The sequence below is a fragment of the Pituophis catenifer genome, unplaced genomic scaffold, assembly GCF_029215685.1.
Source record: "Pituophis catenifer annectens isolate HBS135680 unplaced genomic scaffold, rPitCat1.0.hap2 SCAF_4, whole genome shotgun sequence".
Lineage (NCBI taxonomy): Eukaryota > Metazoa > Chordata > Lepidosauria > Squamata > Colubridae > Pituophis > Pituophis catenifer.
This window is the reverse complement of record NW_027256884.1, coordinates 43983578-44004833: the sequence shown is the minus strand read 5'-3', so window position 1 is coordinate 44004833 and position 21256 is coordinate 43983578. Positions and strand designations below refer to the sequence as shown.

General features: G+C 36.8%; 1 protein-coding gene across 1 annotated transcript in view; it reads right to left on the bottom strand.

The window, feature by feature from the left end:
- The window catches only part of STS (steroid sulfatase), a 153820-nt gene that overhangs the window by 120768 nt on the left and 11796 nt on the right, over window positions 1-21256 (bottom strand). The window contains exon 2 of the mRNA XM_070943449.1: window positions 3067-3247. Within this exon, the coding sequence (XP_070799550.1) occupies window positions 3067-3212 (146 nt within the window). The 5' untranslated portion in view covers window positions 3213-3247. The remainder of the gene's footprint in view (window positions 1-3066; window positions 3248-21256) is intronic.

Sequence of the window (21256 nt, the reverse complement as noted above, 5' to 3'; positions counted from 1 at the left end):
TTTTAAATTTATTTAACTACATGAAACTCATTTATTTATGGATAAGGAGCTGATTTCTGAGATTTATTATAAATATAATCCTATTGCTTGAAAATGTCACCATAAGTCACACTAAAAAGATTCTTTCTTCTTTCTTTCTTTCTTTCTTTCTTTCTTTCTTTCTTTCTTTCTTTCTTTCTTTTTCATTCTTTCTTTCTCTCTCTCTCTCTTTCTCTTCTTTCTTTCCATCTGTCTCTTAGAAATTCTGTTTATATATAACACTACAGAACAAAGTGTACAGTCAGTTCGTCACCTGGACATGCATTGGAATATGTTATGGGCAAGTTTATAGATAACATATATATTATAAACGTAATTATAATATAAACATATTATAAGCGTAAAACAGAAAGCATTAATAGTGATGGTGCTTCTGTCACAGTGTCTGCTTTAAAGATGAAAAATAGAAATAAAAACAGTTACATGAAGCAAGAAACATGTGAATGCTTTGTGTGCAAGAAAAAGCGTCCTTTAAAAGCAGATTTCAGAATCTGGAAAGCTAGAATGCATCAACTACAAAAGGCCAAAAATGTGAAGGAAGAAACTGATTTTGTTTCAGATAATGGATATGTTTTTCAATCCAAAAATTGCACCTCATCTTTGCAAGCCTGGTGTGTTAATTCAGGAGCTATGAGTCACATGACAAATGACATAAATTTCTTTATTCACCTTGGCCAGAATAAAACAGAAAAAAATCACCACAACTATTGGGTAAATAATAGAATCAGAAGAAATAGGAGATGGTTTCCTTTACTGTCCTATTTCTCACAGTGACACAAGAAAAACTCTTGTGAAAAATGTCATGTATGTCCCTGCTCTTGAAACGAATCTTTTGTCAGTGAAGAAATTCACAAAACAAGGCAATGTAGTGACCTTCAAAGGGGACAGTTGTGTTGTCACAAAAGTGGATATCTTACTTGCAGAGGCTAAAATTACAGATGAACTATATCAGTTGAACTGCAATCAGATGATTAATACAGCCAAAGGGAAAAAAAAACATTCAAACTGTATTCACACATGGCACAGATGACTTGGACATAGAAGTCCTGACATAATAAATAAATTAACCGAGAATGACTATGCAAGTGGAATAAAAATTAATGAAATGCACCAGCTGTATAAAAGGAAAAATGACAAGAAAAGCCTTTCCAAAGTGGAGTAAAAGCAAAGCTAAAAATCGCTCTGGACTTAATGTAGCCAGATCTTTGAGGTCCAATGAAAACAGAAGAGGAATTTTCTCAGTTTTATAGGTGATTATTCCTGGTATACTACACTATATCTGTGAAGTACCACAGATATTAGTGAAATAATACACTATATCTGTGAAGAAAAGTGAAGTACCAAAGAAACTTGAATAGTATCTAGCTTAAGTAAACATACTAAACAACAAATTTGGCAAAATGCCAAGTGCTGCACAGATAATTGAACTGAATATACAGGTGAGAACACACAGATTCTCAGAAATCATGGCATATTTCAAACCACTGTACCATTCAACCCAGAACAACATGGAGTTGTAGGAAGAATGAACAGTACTCTATGTGAGAGTAGAAGAACCATGCTGTTTGAGGAAGATATGCCAACTACATAATGAAGGGATGCAACTATTACTGCATGCTATCTCCAAAATTGACTACCAGGAAAATCAGCTGAGAAAACTCCATATCAATTGTGGAATGGAAAACCCCCAAATTTAAGGCATATAAAAAATTTTGAAAGCAAAATCTTGCACAAGATACTTGCAAACTGGATACTTGCACAAAGGAAGGTGTACTTGTGGAATACAGTGAATACATCTCAAAAGGGATACAGAATTCTACATCAAGCCACAAACAAGGTAACCATCAGTAGAAATGTAATTGTTGATGAAACTTCAGCGTGTTCAAAATTTCATGAAGTAACACAAGCGCTGCAAACTGAGGGAAATTCCACACCAGTGTCACATGAAGATAAGAAACAAAATGAAATGGAAATAGAAGTCAAAACAGACTACCCAGATGCTGTAAAAGAAGAAATCAGGCCACAAGAGGTTTCAGTCAGAATTCAATCAGAGCCATCAAAAGAAATAAAGGTGTGCCAGTGAAACATCTCTTCTTTGTTGCTTGTGTAGCATTAAAATCCAGAGATGGGAAGGAGAAGCCAAAAGAGACTGCAGCTATCGCCCTGGTCCCCTAGCCCAGCTGGAGTCAGAGCCCCAGCAGCTCTAGTGCCAGTCCCTCAGAGAGTCAAGACTGAAGCCGCAGCAACAGCGCCAGCTCTGTGGATAGCCAGGACAGCAAGAAGATGGAAAAGAAGGCCAAGAAGTACAAGAAATAGATTTATAGAACTAACATCCAAAATGAGATTAATATAAGGAGTAGTTGAGTGGGGATGTTGGAATACATTGTTAGAATGTATAATTTGCAACTACAAAAGTATTCAGCCAGTAGATGGCAGTGTTTGTAAATTTGCTAGGTATAATCTATGTATTTACTCTGTTTTTTTGTTCTGAGTTTCCTGTTACAGTTAAGCAGTTAAGCAGTAAAGGTCCATGGTGACTGTGCACTTTGTTTGCTCTGTAGGGCTATATAAACATCATCTTTCTTTCTTTCTTTCTTTCTTTCTTTCTTTCTTTCTTTCTTTCTTTCTTTCTTCTTTCTTTCTTTCTTTCTTTCTCTTCGCAGCAATATTATAATGAATTGAATAGATTCCTTTTTTCATTTTTACCACAATGAATTTATTTCTAATACATTTAACATGTATTTGTAACATATGTAATGTATTTCACAAACCACATTTTAATAAATTGAGTTTGTAATAGTACATCTATTTTCTCTCAAATATTAAAATTAAAAAGAAAAAGCAACATCAACTACTTGTTGATTATGCTATTGTGATTTTCACGTTGTATAGTTTTAAGCATAGCAATTCCACCATGCAGTAGAGATATTTGTGCGCACTTGCATGCATCAATCAAAATAATGAGAGTGTTGTAGATTATTTATTTAAATAAATAACACAGATTAATCACTAAGAATGATATAAAACCTTAGACTTGTATTTCCATAGCATCCCAAGTCTCCAATGCCAAGGTCATCAACCATGAACAAGATGATGTTGGGCTTTGAAAGTCTTTCATCTATAGCACTGTTGGTTGGCCACAGATAAAGCATCAACTGGAAAAGGATGATCATTCTTCTGTGTTAAGGTGGAATTACTTTTGTGGCACCTGTTTCATAAAGAATGTTACTTTGTAGATGAGTATAATCATTTGACTTAGCAAATACTGTGAGAACAAAGCCAAAAGAAAATAATGATCTTTGTAGATTTAGCATGTTATACATAGAAAACTAAATGTTACTAAAAAATAAAAACATACCTTTCATATTTTTTTTACAGATTTAGACATGGTATATCACAATTTCATTCTCAGAAAAGCACAGATACAAATAAACAAGTGAATTGCAGTCTAAAAGAGATCTGTATTAAGATACATGCCATCTGGTGTGAATATTTCCATCTGGTAAAGGTATTGAGAGAGAAAGGTAGGAAAATTGATATTTATAAATAATTTATTGACTAGCTCTGTAGACTCTGAACAGATGAACCTGATTCCAGAATTTTCTATATGTAATATAAAGCACCATTGACTGGAAACATGAAGACTATATTTGATGATATTTCAGTAGTTTAAGTTCTAATACAGACCAATCCTAGCAGGGTGGATTCCAAATCCCATCGCTACTGGTTCACTCATGCGTGCAGCACACGAGCACATTCCAGTGTGAACCGGCAGCAACCCACCACTGAACCCTAGACTTGTTTAAACTCTTAATAAATGCTCTGCCAAACATTATGAAGCCATTTCATTTTTTTCAATCCACTCTAAAGTTTTGGAAGAGAGGCTTATTTCTCTCTGATCTTTGTTCAAAGTGTATTGAGAGCAGGCAGGCTATTCCATTCATTGTGGAATAACACTATACTACTGTGATGATGTGATTGATGCAGCCATATCGTAAGAAAAAGGCATCAGGAACATGCTACAAAATAGAAAAACTCTTCAACAAGGCTAAGCCTCAAGAGGATGAGTTGACTTTAGAGACTTCATAATGATACCACAGAACACAAAATGAAATTGCATTTTGAAAGGTGCTTTTATTGTCTGCAGGTATTTATAAATGTGAATTTAGATACTCAATGGTTCCTGTGTCCCCTTCAGAGAGATTTTCAGTATCAGCTATCAATAGACAAATGAAGATAAACCACATTTCCAGACCATTCAAAAAATATAATTTAAAAAAATTGTAAAAGACTGAAAAACATCCTCTCTACCTGTTTCGACCAGATAAGCAGGGATTAAACAAACAATCAAACAAAAAATAAAACCTTAATCAAGAAACTATCAGGAAAAAACTACATCCCCATCAATAGTGACAGGGAAAACTGCTGCATATAAAGAATGAGCAAATCCCACACTCACTAGCACTTATGATGTTACCTAGTTGGGCAATGAAAAGATTTGTTCATTGCCAATTTATAAATTTACCATATTTATTTCCTTAAAATGTTTTAAAATAGTTTTATTTTTCCATTCACCTCAGATATTTAATAATACATTGACGCTTCTTAAATCACACCTATTATTATTGTCTCACCTATTACTTTCCTGTCATCACTTGATCACTCCAGAAGCATAGAACAGAGGTAGTTTGTTCTATTGAACAGGCTCCTTTATTTTTATCCTCAACTGATTGCAATAGTTGTCACATTTTGTCAGTTTCATTCAACCAAGTAGACAAACATTCTAGAAATGCTCCCTGTGTAAATGGGGAGTATGCACATTTTGATTACTAACATAATAATTAACATATAATAAAAATTAAAAAGGAATTATCGTTATCAAAAACAAATATAAAATAAGTGCCCAATCTAAATATTTCATGATCTACATTTATCTACACTGTCCCTAAATCTCTAAGTAAATGCTTGTAAAGGATTTGCAGCTGTATTTTAGAGGGATTTCCAGCAGTGCTATTTCTCCATTCAAAGAGGTTAAACAGTATACTTTTACCAGTTCACTTTCACTACTTGCTTTCTTGCTGTTGTAACTGCAAATATATTTTAGAAACAAAAAGAAAACTAAATACTTGCAGGTTTGTGGCCTATTTCATTTATATGGAATTATAATATACTGTATAAAATAAATCGAGAAGGTACCTGTCTGCTTCAGCAGTGTATACAAATATGTAGGTATATATATACACAGGTATATATAGATCTATGGTATGTGTGCATATTCTATATTTGTGTGCAGTATACTGTACATGAATATAAATATGCATCAATGCATATGTATGAAAGATATATACAATGAGTTAGCTATTTATTTTTTTTTTATTGAAAAAGTTTTAAAAACAAACATATTTTCCCCACAACCCCCCCAACCCCCCTCCCCCTCCCCGACTTCCCAGAGCAGAACACAAGGTATTTCTATTGATCTTTAACAATAATCTAAATTGCATAACCAATCATTAAACTAACATCCCTATAAAAAAAATTCTTAACCCCCCATATATAAAATCCTATTTCTTAAACATAATACTTCTAATGTCACTTATATAACGCTTATACAAGTTAGCTATTTAGACTGATTTAAAATACTGTAGATTAATTCAGAGCAAGCAATACCATTAAGAATGTTGTGACATTCTTCATCAGAATTTAAAACAATCAGACATCTTTATCATGACAAAATATGTCAATTAATTAATTCAGTTTATTACAGTCATAGACCAGAGATCAGAACAAATAAAAACACTCAGTGAATATCCAATTAAAAATTCTAGAATATGTCCATGTATTATCCACTTGTTCCATAATCCTCAGTTCAAGTCCTCACCGGGATAAGCCGTGGCAGAAACAAAAATTATAAATCCAATGTATTTCACGTCCGATCGTACTTTTTCCTCCCTTTACTTTACTTTTTGTCCAATACACACCGATCGTGCGCCAAAAGTATCAAGCGTCTGCTTCCCCAAATAACACAATCCAATAGTCCCGTTGCTTTATTATCCAATTATCCAATTAACTCGATCAATAAACTTGATCCTGTTAAGGAAGCCTTTATCTGGATTGTCCAGTAAGTATCGGCAACAATGTTATAAGTTTTAAGTTGACTGTGTTCTCCCTGCCGTTGCTCAATATGGCTTCACCGTCCTTTCTTCTATGGATATCCGGGGCTCTAAAAGTCCTCCCGTTAAGTCTTTTAAGTTTTCAGAGACCTTCGCTCTCCCAGCTTTTTGTTATGAAGCTCTGGTTATCAATCACACACTTCGTTCAACCGTATTCCCTCTGGATTCTTTCGGATTCCACTGACTACCAGATTACGCACTGTCACTTTCAATATGGATTCCTCCCCTTCACTCCACTTATCAGTCGCCGCTTCTCTTTCTCCTCTTTTGCTCAAGGGTTCCTTCCGCCCACTTTCTCCCAACCGTTAGAAAATGCAGATATACCTTTTCAATCTTTAATCCTCACTTCTGTTTTCACCGATGCTTTTCTTTTTCAATCTTCGCTTCCCTCTTAACAGCTGTCAGCGTTTCTGGCCAGCCGGGTGGCTGGTTCTTCCTCGTTCCGAGTTAGAGGAGTTATCCTGAACCTTCGGGGGGATTGCCGCCCTCCCTGAGGTCCTCAGAAATTTCCCCTTCTTCTACCGACCTCTACGGGGTCGGTAGCGTCGAAATCAGCGCCCGCAGCGAGGATATTAGGGGCTTTGGAAACGGAGCACCGTTCCTTTCGTCCCTAACACGTTGACGTCACCAGCGGAAGTAGTGAGTAGTGAGGGAGACCTACTTACGAGACAAGAACTGGAAAGACGAGGCATTATGATTGATTGGTGGCCATATCTTCAAATTGAGTCAAAATATACAGCAGACCGGAGACATTATGATTTTCAAAGCAACCAAGTGAACTAGATAAAATTTTAAAAGGCACAGATGAGAAAATAATATCTAAAATGTATGGATATTCAATAAGGTATAAATTAGAGGAGGAAACAGTGAAAGAAAACATGGTAAGCTGGGCAAGAAATATAGGTCACAATATAGAGTTGGATAGATGGGACAAGCTATGGGCAGAAAATTATAAGATGACACTGTCGATTCCATACAAAGAAAATTTATACAAGATATTTTATAGATGGCACCTTCCTCCGGCACGTTTGGCTAAAATGTTTCCAAACACATCACCAATGTGTTGGAAGTGCAAGACACAAATGGGGACATATTATCATCTCTGGTGGTCTTGCAGGAAGGCACAACGCTACTGGCAAGAGATTAAGAGAATAATCGAAGAAACAACGAGGCAAAGTGTAGAAATGAAACCAGAATTCTTTCTATTTGGAATGACTACACCACAGTGTACCAAGGAGATAAAATATCTTACCATCCACATATTGACAGCGGCACGTATAGTGTACGCTCAGAATTGGAAATCCGAGATAATACCAACAGAAGAAAAAATAATAACAAAAATAAATGAATGCGCAGAGATGGATAGGCTCACAAAAGAGCTCCAAGATAAAGAGAACACTGACTTTTATTTAGTTTGGCAAAAATGGTACACATGGTTAGAAAGAAGGATAGGGCCAACAACATAGGACATTAGGAGAACATAACTCAAGAATTGTAGAAATAGATACATGAGATGAGCCGTAGGATTGTATAAATAAATGGTTAATATGTTTGTAGAAAGATACTGCTGAACTTCAATGAATATATTAAGGTATAAGCAAGTGAATTTGTAAATAGTATGATTAAGGAAAATTGGTTAAATGGACATTAATCACCGATGCGAAGGTTTTCTAGAAGTTAGTTGATTGACTCTTTGTTAATGTATAAGTGTTTACATGTATTTGTGTTTTATGTTTGTTTATGTTAATAAAATTTAAAAAAAAATTCTAGAATAAAATAATAAATAACAGATAAAATCTATGATAAAATCCAGTCTGTCAATTACACATAGTCTAAGTATACTAAAATAACAATCCATATACTGTAAGGCCCGTAGTCAGTTTAATACTAAAATGCAAAGGAATAAGCAGTGCAAAGAGTGTGCCACATTTGTTGTATAAAATAGCTATGCTGGATTAGACACGTGTTTCCGATGAATTCTCCAGTGCTGCTGCGCAGAATCTAGCTATCTGCGCTGTACGTATGGACTGTTCATCCTTAAGCAGCCACTGGAGATAAGCAGTGTTGGAAAGGCCAGGATACCTAGCAATTATTGGAAGGATATGTTTTTTTTTAAATTATCTCTGTAAAAGGAATATTGAAGGAGTATGTGACAAATGGTCTCCATCTCTCCTGAGACACAGGAACAGAGTCTTTCAGTCAATGGTATCTTTTTATACTTGCCGTACAGGATGGCAGAAACTGGATTGTCTCCCTAGCTCCTGTTGACCCCCTTTTTCTCATTATTAAGTCCTTTTTATACTTGCCATACAAGATGGTCAATGGAAGCGCATAGCACTGTGAGAGTGAAAATGTTTTCCGATGGTTTGCTGACTCCAACTGGATAACATAGATGGCAGGAGTAATAATATCTAATGGCATCTAAAGCCAGAAACAACAGAGTTTTACCTAAGTCCGTTTGCCTTTCGATGTCCTTTACCCTTTGTCACAAGATTTGTTTTATTTGGTCGTAGTCCAATTTGAGTATTGAGGCTGGAGAGAAGCCTAGTTTGGAAAGGTTGGACTCAACAATCTTGATCCATGACGAGGACAATTTGTTTTGGAGGATTAATGAAGCAAGGCCTTTGCGAAAAAAGTTAAACTTTAGCCAGAGATTTAAAGACACTATACAGATTCTTATTTTGACTTTTGTCAATCCTATCTCCAGGTGTAGAAGTGCATTTGAGACACAATGCGGCATCTGGAGAATTGCTCTAATAAATTTGGATTGAACTCTTTCCAATGGTGTGAAAAATGAAGCTGAGGGTCCAAGCAAGGTCCCATAAAGAAGTTGTGCTAGCAACTTGGCCAGAAAACATGGCAGTAACATAGTATCGTCCCACTGTGCAGAAATAATTAAGAATGGTACTTGCTGATCTTTGGCCCAAGGCATATTCACCATGTGCTTTTCTTGAGCCAGTGGCCTGGATGACCACCCCAGGTATTTGAAGATGGTTATCTGTTGTATATTATGACCATTTAGAAACCATGAATAGAATTTTGGCCTTTTTTTGCAAAGGCCATAATCTTTGTTTTCTCATACTTTTATGTCCAGTTTATTGTAATTACAATGCTGGACGAGGGTTCACGAGTCTCTTTTAAGGCCTACTGGTGTCCTGGAGAGGATCACAGCGTCATCTGCATAGAGCATCAGGGCAATGCTTTGAAAATTTATTTTTGGGGGCTGGTAATTTGGTTTATTTAATCATTGTACTATTGTTTAAATAGAAATTGAATAGCAAGGGGGCCAAAATGCACCCCTGTTAAATCCCCTTTTGAGTTTTAACTGACTTTGAGAGGGACCCTTGCATATTACATCTCACCTTGAGGGGTTTTTTTTAGTATGTAAGGCACATAACAGATGAAGAAGCCTGTGATCAGTTGAAGCACCTTCCAGCTTCTCCCATAGCTTAGTCCTGGTAACCGTATCAAAGACTACCTTGAGATCTATAAAGCTGGCTTATAATGATACAGATCTATTTGATATGTAAATGATGGAGAACTAAGCATTGATCTATGGTGCCTCTCCCCTCTCTAAACCCGGCTTGCTCTTCAGTGATCAAATTCTCAAGATCCAGCCACTCCTTTAATTTATCTTGGAAGTGTTTGGTCTAGAGTTTGCTGATTATATTTAGCAGACTTATTTTGTCTGTAATTGGCAGAGTCATCTCTCTTTCCCTTTTTAAAAATTTGGACAATTGCCAAGCCTCAATCTTCTGGGACGTGGCCAGCGGAGTTGATATACGTGAATAGCGTCGCCAGAACTGATATCCACCATTCCAAATTGTTCTTTAATAATTCAGCAGAAATGAAGTCAGCTCCTAGGGCCTTCCTAGCCCTGAGTTGGCCAATGAGAAATTTAATTTCGGACTCTGAAACTGGGGGCCATTCAGGTAAATCCTTCATTGTATACCTTATACTCTTGCTGGAGGGGTCTTCATACATTCTCCAAAAGTGAAGTTCCCAGGTTGTAGGAGGTATATGGGTGTGTGGTGGGGTATGAATTCTATCAGACTGACTAGCTATTAGATGACAGAATAGAGAAGAGTTCTTTTGTTTTGCTGCCTCAATAAGCTGTTCCCAGGAGGACCTTGTGTCGTGTCTCCTCTTAAGAGCAATCAATTGCTTAAATTGTTTTTTGAGTGTAAGGAGATGTTTAAGAGTTGTTTTATTGCCATTCCCAATCTCACTTTTGTATATTTTATATGCCAAGGTGAAAGCTTTCTTGGCTTCAACACAATCCCTGTCAAACCATGGTTTGGAGGCAATGCAGGGCCTCTTAGCTGAAAAATGTGCTAGGAGTGGTTGTAGTTTATGAACTATGTTTTTATATAGTTCTAGTAGATCTTGGGAAGGGTTGGCTTATATAAAGGCTGAACAGATTTTTTTAAGGTTGTCCTCTGATAGGGTCAAGTTGTTGGGACCACATGACCCAACATCTTGTTAGCCCTGCTGGAGAAATTGCAGGAATAAATTGGTTCCCAAAGGGCATCTGCCAGATGAAGGGCTTCATGTGTATACACAAAGGTAGATGATCGCTTTCTAGGTAAGGTAGGACTTCAAAATGTTTTACGTAATGTAGTAAGTCCATAGAAGTTAGGATATAATCAATGGTGCTGGTTTTGGACCCTGCCATAAATGTAATCTCACCAGGATAGTCGCCAGCCCAAGAGCCATTGAATATAATGGCTTATTCGCCATCTTTGAAAGACAGAGGCCAGCATAATTTGCTCTATTGTCTTTAGAGAGTTGTGTGAGGGAGGTGCTGGTTTGTATGGGAATCTCCGATGGTGGGTATTGGTGATATTTCTTATATAATGTTTAATCATCTGGTCCCAATCTAGCATTAAATCTCCCCCTAGTAAGACCCTGGCATTGATTCATGAGGAGTTTACTAATATAGTGTTCCAACTCCATCCATACTGCAGTGGTTTCAGCTTTTCTTAGTGATAGCGGAAGATAAACATTAATTATTAAAAGCAGGACCGAGTCCATCTTGAGGAGACGGGCCATAGCCATATGTTTTAAAGGGGCAATAAGTATGGACTCTGCTTTCAAGTTGGTAGAAATAAATATACCCAGCCCTCCTTTCAGTCTTCCTGGGCCTTACAGCTAAAAGACTGGGGATCATGGAAGCCAGCAAGTTTTATATTTTTTCATAATATGAGACATGACAAATTAGAAGCTTTTGTAACAGTCCCAGAGTGGTAAAAATGATATATGCAACAGCTTGATAATGTAGTGGTTAGAGCACTTCCTTTTGACACTGAAGACCAGGTGTCAAAGTAAATCCCAACATCCTCAAAAACTCAACAGAATTCTGAAAGACAACATTGGAAGTCAACTCTAGACAGCTCCCAAAAGTAGCCCTCAAATATAGCATATAACATGATGATGGACTGCCCCCGTTTCTATTCTGTGTAGGCTTGAACTGCCTTACCCATATAATCACAAGGATTGAGTACAGATACAAGTTCAAGACTGTAACCATGATCAGCCACCTTAACTACAAGGATGATATCAAGGTGCATGCTAAGATTGAATGGCCAATCAGTCAGATGTCACAGTAGTAAGCAAGCACCAGAACAGTAGTGGTGCAAGTATATCTCACCCACCTAATTTGTTGTAACTGAGAAGAAAAGCAGAGAAACTTTTAAAATCTTTTTTCTTTTTGATGTTGTTTTGTATTTTAATTCGTCTTTAATATATACAAACAATAATAAGTAACAATACAGTAGAGTCCTTAGTTATTAGATTCACAACAGAAACCTTTATTTTCAACTCTGAAGTAAAAGCCAGTTGCAAGTGCAGCCCATTGCATTGAGCCAATCATTTTTGTTGTAGCGCGGGAATAACGAGAGGCACAAACAGGCTAGTGACAACAGCTCTTTAATTCAGGGTGAGACTTCAGCAAAGAAACACAGGCAACAGTCCTCTTTATATACTTTTCAGAGGCAACCAAGAACCAATCAGCATTCACTGAACATTTGAATTTCCCGCACAAAATAGATACATACATAACAATTTTGGGTTTTGTGTTTATTATTATGGAAGGTTTCTAGTTCTCTACTAACTGACCTTATTTATTATTATTCATATATAACCTACGCCTGTAATCAACTTTTTCATAGGTCGCAAACAATATCTGGTCTTCAATCCACTGAGTAATTGGGGCCATAAATTTATTGTTCTAATATGGAAGAACAAGTCTCTTAGCAATAGAATGGCTCTATCTCCCTTATCTATGTAATAGGTATGTAGTTTTTTTTTAAAAAAAATATGGATGTCCAGCAGTAATAAATCTTCCTCAAAGTCAGAATAATACATGTAATTACTTCTTCCCAGAAGGTAACTTGAGGACACAGCAAAAATATGTTTTAATGAAACCTCATCCTCATGGCATCTCCAACTATTTAATGATTTACTGATGGGAAATCTCAAATCTCAAACATGGAATGGAATCCACTCAGCTCAAAATATTATTTTATTGAATATGCATTGTCTAATATCAAATGATTTTTATACAAGCATGTTGACAATTTCTTCTTGTTTAAACATTCAGTCTTTAAAATGTACATACTGATTTGAGTTATTTTTGTCTCATATGTTTCATTTCTAATTAGAACTCTTCCTACATCTAGAATTTCAGCACACTAGCTGCTTTTCCACACCAAAGAATATAGAAAGCAAGGAGACAGCACTAGAGCTTGCTTGAAGAAACACAGGAGCAGCAGTAATAGTAGTATTCAACCACTATCCAATCTGAACCATGTTTATGTCCAGTAGAGGAAATAATAAGGAAAAGGACCCACCAACAATAGGATACCATCAAAACATTTAATCTATTTGCCATCAATCTCCTGAGAAATCTATAATGTTGAGGAGGATGGGAGAAAAGAGAAGAGAAAGACTCACAGCAAGACAAATGGATTCATTTAGAGCAATTGATGAGTGAACCATTGCAAGAACTGAAGGGCTAGATCAAGATTGTCCCGAAGAAGATACGTTTAATTGATCACTAGGAGTTGGCACTAACTTGATGGCACATAATTAATTAATCAATCAATCAATCATCGCAAAAAATAATGAAATAAAAGCTTTCTCAATATGTTTTTCCATAGTGACATATTCAATGAAAATATTGGCTCTGATTAAGTACATAAACAAATACAGTATACTTTAAGTCTGGATCCAGTTCATCTTTCAATTCTCTGCAGAAATTCTATAGGCTTAAAATAGGTTTAAATCATAAATATTGATAGTCCTGTACTTGCTCTTCTCTTGGTTTCTGCCTGAGGAAGCTCCAATTTCCTTTCCTCTCTGTATCTGGCAGAAATTATGAAACTTTTTTTTTTTTTTTTTTTTTGATACTGGCTTCTTGGCCTAGTTATTGGTCTTCTCTCATTAATTCTGTTCTTTGAAGTTTACAAACTTTTGAAAATAGTGCTGACTGTGATCTCTGCAATGCTTATCTCAGGTTTATATGTATATTACCAGACAATATTTACTGCAGGAAATGTATATTAGGCAAATGCTTCTTATAAGTTATTAGTCTGAGGGACAGAGGGCCAAGATCTCAGTAACTCCATTTTGGAGAGACCTATTGATCATGAACTTAGTTCTAGGCTAAATTATTTTATTTTATTCACATCTTAGATATGATTATATAGTTTCTTGTTGAATCAAGTGGGACTAGTAAAAGAAGCAACAGTGTATTTGACTCTGATATTATAAGCTAATTAGGCATTATTTCTGTTATTCTTATTTCCTGTAAAAGTTAATGTTTAAGTACTGACTGTTACTATATAATAGTCATGTCAAAACAATAGTAATTCTACAACTAGACAAGCCAGGATTATTATATTTAGATGCAATATATTAATAGAAATCTCTAATCTTTAATGTAGAGAGAGATCCTTCCTTAATAATTTTGATTTCTGAATACAACTGATAAAATCTTAGCTTATAACACAACAGATTTAACTGTGGTTGAAAATTAAAAAGTTAGATGGCTAACTGATATGGCAGTACCAGGGGAAAATAGAAGACAAGGAGAAGATCACAAAATACAAAAATCTGAAAATAGAAATAGAAATAGAAAGCACTCAAGAGTTCGCTTTGAATAGAATTCTTTATTGGCAAAGTGTGATTGGACACACAAGGAATTTGATGCATATGCTCTCAGTGTACATAAAAAGACAAGATACACTCGTCAAGAATCTGACCACCAGAGGGACTCTGCTCATGTGGGCCACTGGTGGGTTCCAACTGGTGTTACTACCGGTTCTCTTCGCACACACACTTTGTGCGTGATTGCTCCGCGCAAGCGCGTTAGGTTTCTGCCCAGCTGAGGTGTGGCAATCCACTCTGCCGCGCCTATCAGTTGGGCTAAAAAACAAGAACTAAAGGTAGGAATAAAGTGGGGGTGGGTGGAAGGGCCCAGCTCCAAGTCAAAGAGAACCGGTTCGGTGATGTCACATCATCACCACTACCGGCTCGGCCAAACTGGGCCAAACTGGGAGCAACTCACCACTGATGTGGGCCAAATTCTTTCAGTGATCAGCCCTTTTGCTCTCAGTCTCTGGGGACTGACTGAAAAAGGTCTGTCTCAAAATCCAATCTGGAGTGGATTGTACCGTATGGAGTGTTTGTACCGTAGCATTGGCCATTTGCAGCCAGCTTCCAGAGAAAAGAGGATTCCCTCTTGCTTCTAGGAATTGGCTGCAAATGCCCCATGCTTTTTCAGCCAGCCTCCAAAAACAAAGTCACTTGCAACCTTCTCTGCCTGCATTCTTTTTTTTTATACATATAATTTTTTTTTATTTTTATTTTTTAAAAAAACAAAGATAAAACATTCCATCTTTCTTTATGAAGTGTGTCGTCTGGGTACATACATCTCTGTGCTACATCGTTCCTCATTTATCACAGCTTTCACATTCACATTAATTTTTGCATTCTTATTGACTTTTGGTCACTGAACAAATAGTTGTTAAGTGAAGACTTGTAGGCTGATGCATAATGAAGTCCTAGGCTCTTGGGAATCTCAATGATTATGTAGGCCAACACCTACTAAAAAACTGGCCACTGTGATTTCACTTTTTAGTTTTTTTACATTTTTTTTTACTCAATAGATATTTAGTATTAATGGAAATATAATGTCAAAAAATTAAAATTCTGTCTAGTATTATCCCTCAGTTTGCCAAACATACTCATTTGTATTCATAGTTTCCAGCTAATATTTTTGGCATGGCTTCCAATGCGAAAAGGAGCAATTTAGTAGGCTATTTAGAAATTGTAACTCATCAACATCATTTATAAATATGCCTGATCAGCATTTTTTTGACATTCTTCAAAATATTGGGAAGAATCTCTACATAGTGGGCATTGAAAGAGGACATTCTAATTATCTCAACTCTCCCAGTTCTACAAATCATTCCCTACATGTCTTATTTCTTGCCTCCAAAAAAAGCAAGAAGAAAAGCATTTAATTATATCAAAGCCCTGAATGCTGAGATTTTTAGATAGAGTTAAGATATCCTGCTGGCCTACTGCAAACCTTTTAATCGTAGAGATCAATAAATTAGGCACTTTATATAGGTACCTATAGAGATCAATAAATTTAGGTCCTCCCATTCAATCAGTTTTCAGAATTCACTGCTTCAACATAATACAATCATTTTTTTTAATCCAACAGGTGCCTAATATATAGATTATCTGGAGAAAATCCTAGAAATGTTAATTTCAGCATGAATGACTTCCTTTATATAGACTGGAAACCATAGTCAAAAGTGGAGGGGCACAGAAAAATAGAACAGCTTTAGCCAGTTTTTAAAAAGAGCTCTTCAGGTATAAGCCTCTAATTTCACCATGCAAGGTTGCCTGGGACACATATTGCAGTATCTAAAGAACTGATCTTAAACATTTAGCCTGAATGCCTTCTAGTGGCCTGAAGTCACGAAAGGGTCCGAACTGAAGTTCATAAAGCATCTTCACTAAAAAGTGGCTGATTGTAGTTATCACCTTCAAATCTTGGGGATTTAAAGCTGTCAGTTACATTTCCCTGGGCAGTTTGAGAAAGAATATTGCATGTATCTTTCTGCTATTAAAAAAAATGAGTGCCACTCATATAAGTCTTAGGTCATTTGTAAAATTCATAACTTTACTTTTTAAATAATTAATAACCATTTCTTTTCAATGTAAGATTCCAAGGCTCTTCCAAGTTCAGCAGGAACCCTGGAGAAAAATGACTGCATCACCCAGATACAGTAAGATATTAACAAAACTTTCTTGATCTTAGGAAGGTGAAAAATGAAAGCATTTAAATGATTAGTCAGTATTAAATGTAACAGTTATATAGTACAGACCCAGAATGCACTTAACTCACTTTTGGGTATTGACAGCACTTATTAAATATACCTGCAAGCTGCATCTAACTTTCCGTGATGTATTTTCATATAGTGTTCATATTAAAAATAGCAGGCAGTCAATTATAAAACCTCCAGCTTTTCCCACAGCTTACTGTCATGAATAAAACTATGCACTGCCTTCAAAATCAATAAAAGGTATGTGCATTAAATTAAAAAAACCAGGTAGAATATATCTCTACTGGGTGTTGTAAGATCAAATACTGATCTAAAATGGAATGTCCCTTCTTAAAACTTGTCTGTTCCTCTACTAGAATGTGCTCCTGTTAACTTAGTCTCTATTTCTCTATATATCCCTAGCATAGAATTTACTTATTATGTTGAGCAGAATTTACTTACTACATTGAGTAAGCCTCTACTTAGCAGAGACATCCTTCTTTTAGCAATAGCACTTAAATTTATATACTACTTCACAGTGGTTTACAGTTGTTTCTAAGAGGTTTACAGAGTCAGCATATTGCCCCCAATAATCTGGGTCCTCATTTTACCAATCTAGGAAGGATGGAAGTCTGAATCAACCTTGGGCTGGTCAGGATTGAACTTCTAGAGCAGTGGTGGCGAACCTATGGCACACGTGTCAGAGGTGGCACTCAGAGCCCTCTCTGTGGGCACACATGCCGTCGCCCCAGCTCAGCTCCACCGCATTTCTCTATGATGTTTCTCACTGTTGTTTGTAGGGAAACAGAAACTTGCAAAAGAAAAAGATCTCGCCTCTTGCAGAGCTGCCGGTGTTGTTATGCCCTGTCTCCCACTGGCCAGCTGGTCTTGGGTTGCTGCTGTGCATGCGTACATGCACGCACACAAGAGAGATAGACTTGCAGTTTGGGCACTCTGTCTCTAAAAGTTCACCATCACTGTCCTAGAGTGAGCAATGACTTAGCCTGCATTCTAACTACGCCATCACAACTCTTTTGTGTTTTTAAAGATGGCAACAATAATTTTATGCTCCCATCCTCTAAGCTTATTTATCAATAAAAGAATTTGGCCAAAATGAAATCCCATCATTTTAAAGTTCTTGTGATGGGATTAAATCATCCACTCCTCTACTCTGTGTGTGTGTGTGCGCGCGCGCCTCTGAGTCAGTGGTATCTCCAGGTAATGTCACAGAGATTGCCTGGGCAAGTTCCTGAAGTTTTCCTGGCAACACTTTCTGAAATGGTTTGCCATTACCTTCTTCTATGGCTGAGAAAGAGCGCTGGCCCAAGGTCACCAGCTGGCCTTATGTCGCGTTTTCTGAATTTTCTATTTTATTCAGGAGATTAAAATACAAAATGCAAAAGAAAAAAAATATTCTTGTCTAGTTTTGTTTTGTCTTTACTATTATTATTATTATTATTATTATTATTATTATTATTATTATTATTATTATTATTATTATTATTATTATTATTATTTAGACCAGCTGGCTTTATGCCTAAAGCAGGAGTAGAACACATGGTCTCAAATTTCTAGCCTGGAAGAGCTTCCTTAAGCTGAGTTGACCCTTAGATTTTCAATATCTAATATTCATACTGGGGCTAATTCAAGAGTTCTTTATTAAACAGCTAAAACAAGTTGTCCTGTGACTGTACATGCATATACTTTCTGCATATTTTCATAATCATAACAGATATAAAAGCAGTGCTTTTAGAATATTCACTACTGTCCAAAAACAGGTAGAGTCTTAATTTCTTACTGCATGAATGAAATTTATGGCTGTGGCTTCCGGCGTCCCGATATAGCCAGCTGGTGCCATCGCTGGCTATTGGGGGCGAATCACTGGCCCCCATGGAGAGGGCTGGTAACTTAGGCGTCCTCCTGGATCCACGGCTGTCTTTAGAAGAGCACATGACGGCCGTGGCCAGGGGGGCTTTTTATCAGGTTCGCCTGATACACCAGTTGCGCCCCTTTCTGGATCGGGACTCCCTACGCACAGTCACTCAAGCACTCGTCACTTCCCGCCTGGACTACTGCAATGCTCTCTACATGGGGCTCCCCTTGGGGTGCACCCGGAGGCTACAGTTAGTCCAGAATGCAGCCGCGCGGGGGATTATGGGAGCGACAGGGCGCTCACATATGACACCTCTCCTGTGCGAGCTGCACTGGCTTCCTGTGGTCTTCCGGGTGCGCTTCAAGGTGTTGGTGACCACCTTTAAAGCGCTCCATGGCTTAGGGCCGGGTTATCTGCGAGACCGCCTTCTGCCACCAATAGCCTCCCACCGACCGGTTCGCTCGCACAGAGAGGGCCTCCTCAGGGTGCCGTCAGCCAGACAGTGTCGGCTGGCGACCCCCAGGGGGAGAGCCTTCTCTGTGGCAGCACCCGCCCTCTGAAATGACCTAGCCCCTGAGATACACACGATATCAGACCTCCGGACTTTTCGTCGGGCCCTGAAAACACACCTATTCCATCTAGCTGGGCTGGCTTGATCCCATCCTCTCAGTTTTAATTGAATTTGGTTTTAATTGGGCTGTTTTTAATATTTTGGGCCGAAATTATTTAATTGTTTTTTAAATTGTTTTTAAATTTTATATGCAATGTTTTATCTTGGCTGTACACCGCCTTGAGTCCCGCAGGAGAAGGGCGGTATAGAAATAAAATTATAATAATAATAATAATTTTATAATCTCTTCTTGTACTTGAGTATTTATAATACTTATTGGAAACCTCTGTAAACACATGGGATTCTCATTAATTTTATGCATTTTATTACATGCAGTAAGTGATTTTTAAGTTCTTAACACAATAGAAGTTGAATCCCGGCTCTAACTTGTGCTGGGAAGCTATATCAATCATTATTCATATCTTTTTGTAATTACTGCACTAGCATATCATAGTTGTCAAGATTTAAACCATAGATTCTGTAGTATAAGGGAGGAACCTCTGAAGCTGGGTGCTCCTTTGTTCCTTCTCTACTAAAAGACCATTTATCATGGCAGATTCTTTTAATGAATGGAAGCCTGGGGCTGATAATGCACTGAGTTGGAAAATGGAACTGGAAATAATCTCAATAACTTCATAACAGACCAGATCAAATAATGTTAGTAGGCAATTTTAACTGGATGTTCATTTGTCCTTGGGAAATTAAATATATTGATTATCTGGACTAGGTAGAATATGCAGTTTGATTGCATTTTCTTTGACCATTTGATCTGTTTCAGAGGCAAGAGAGAAGCACTGAAATCTAGCATATAATGGGTTATCATCAGTTCTTACACAAGTATTAAAATCACTAGTGTTCATTATAAATGAACAGGTTTCCAATTCATAACATGAACAGTGAAGACAATCCCACTGGAGGAATGTATAAATCGCTCAGAGCATTTTATAGATAAAATATCCACCATTGATATTGCTTAAAGATAGAAGATCTAATAAACCTCACACTCAGAATAGTGGGCTCAGACCATCGTCACTCTTCATCTTCCGTCCTCTGTTTCTGCTTTAAGATTGAGTTTATAACCATGCATTATTATCTCATTATTAAATAAGGTTTCCTGGATCCATAATATATCACAAAGATACAAAGTTGAGAAAGGAATCTTCCTTGTAGGTGTTATGCCATCCTTCAACATTCCAGTTCAAGATGCAAATCCTGCACTCCTCTTTTCCTCCTCAGTTAGTGACGATATTCTTGATACCTAGTTTCTTCATGCTGCATTTTGCAGGTGGGTAATTCAAATCCAAGGCCACTGTAGTATATTAATGTATTATGATGCTGTTAACTCCATTAAATCCTCTGTGGGAGAATTAAGGGTTAGCTGCTATTGCAGTTCCAAACAGCCTTCCTTTAATTATTTAGTTCTGAAATGAAAGCATTTTTTTCTTTCTTCAGGTATATAACTTTTAACTCGCTTCAAAAGTTACATTTCTACATTTCTAGGCCTATCCTCTTCTGATAATGAACTAGAAGTTCCACTCCACACTACATACTATTAAGCGTAGCCCTAATAAGCCAAATAGGCAGCCAGACTAATTGCAGATTTTCTTCTCTTTGTCATTTGCTTTTTATTTAAAAGGCATCTTACCTTCATCAATTAGCCTTATCTGTTAAGCCTATAAGCACTCTGTCCTTTCTGAGAAAGTTTGTATCACCAATGTGTGCAGCCCATTATAGGAGCTAATGAAGTGCTGAGCATATCATTATCCCTTTCCTTATCATCCACAGTTATACAATTTTGATTTCTTTTTCTAGACTGATGGCCTTGATCTGTTCTTTAACTTAAGCCAGAATTATGTATTTTTAATTTGTCATAATTTGCTTGATTCTTCACAATTTATGGAATTAAAGTTTTTAGTATTTTAAAGGCAAAAGCAGCTGTTGCTAATGAGTGCTTTAGCATTTCCAATGCATGCATGATTTCTTTTGGCTCAAGTAGAGCAAATGTGGATCCGTTTTTTTCTTCCTTCTTCTTGAGTTCTGTCAATCTTCATTCATGGAGGAAATATTAATGTATGCTGTCAGTTAACAGCATATTTCTTCATTTTTATTAAAATGCTCCTTTCTCTGCTGCAAAGAATGCAAAGCTGAGAATTGAAATTGGGGAAAGTACAGAACTAATATTGTTTAATTCCAGGAACTGATTAAAGAGGAATTTTCAAAAAGT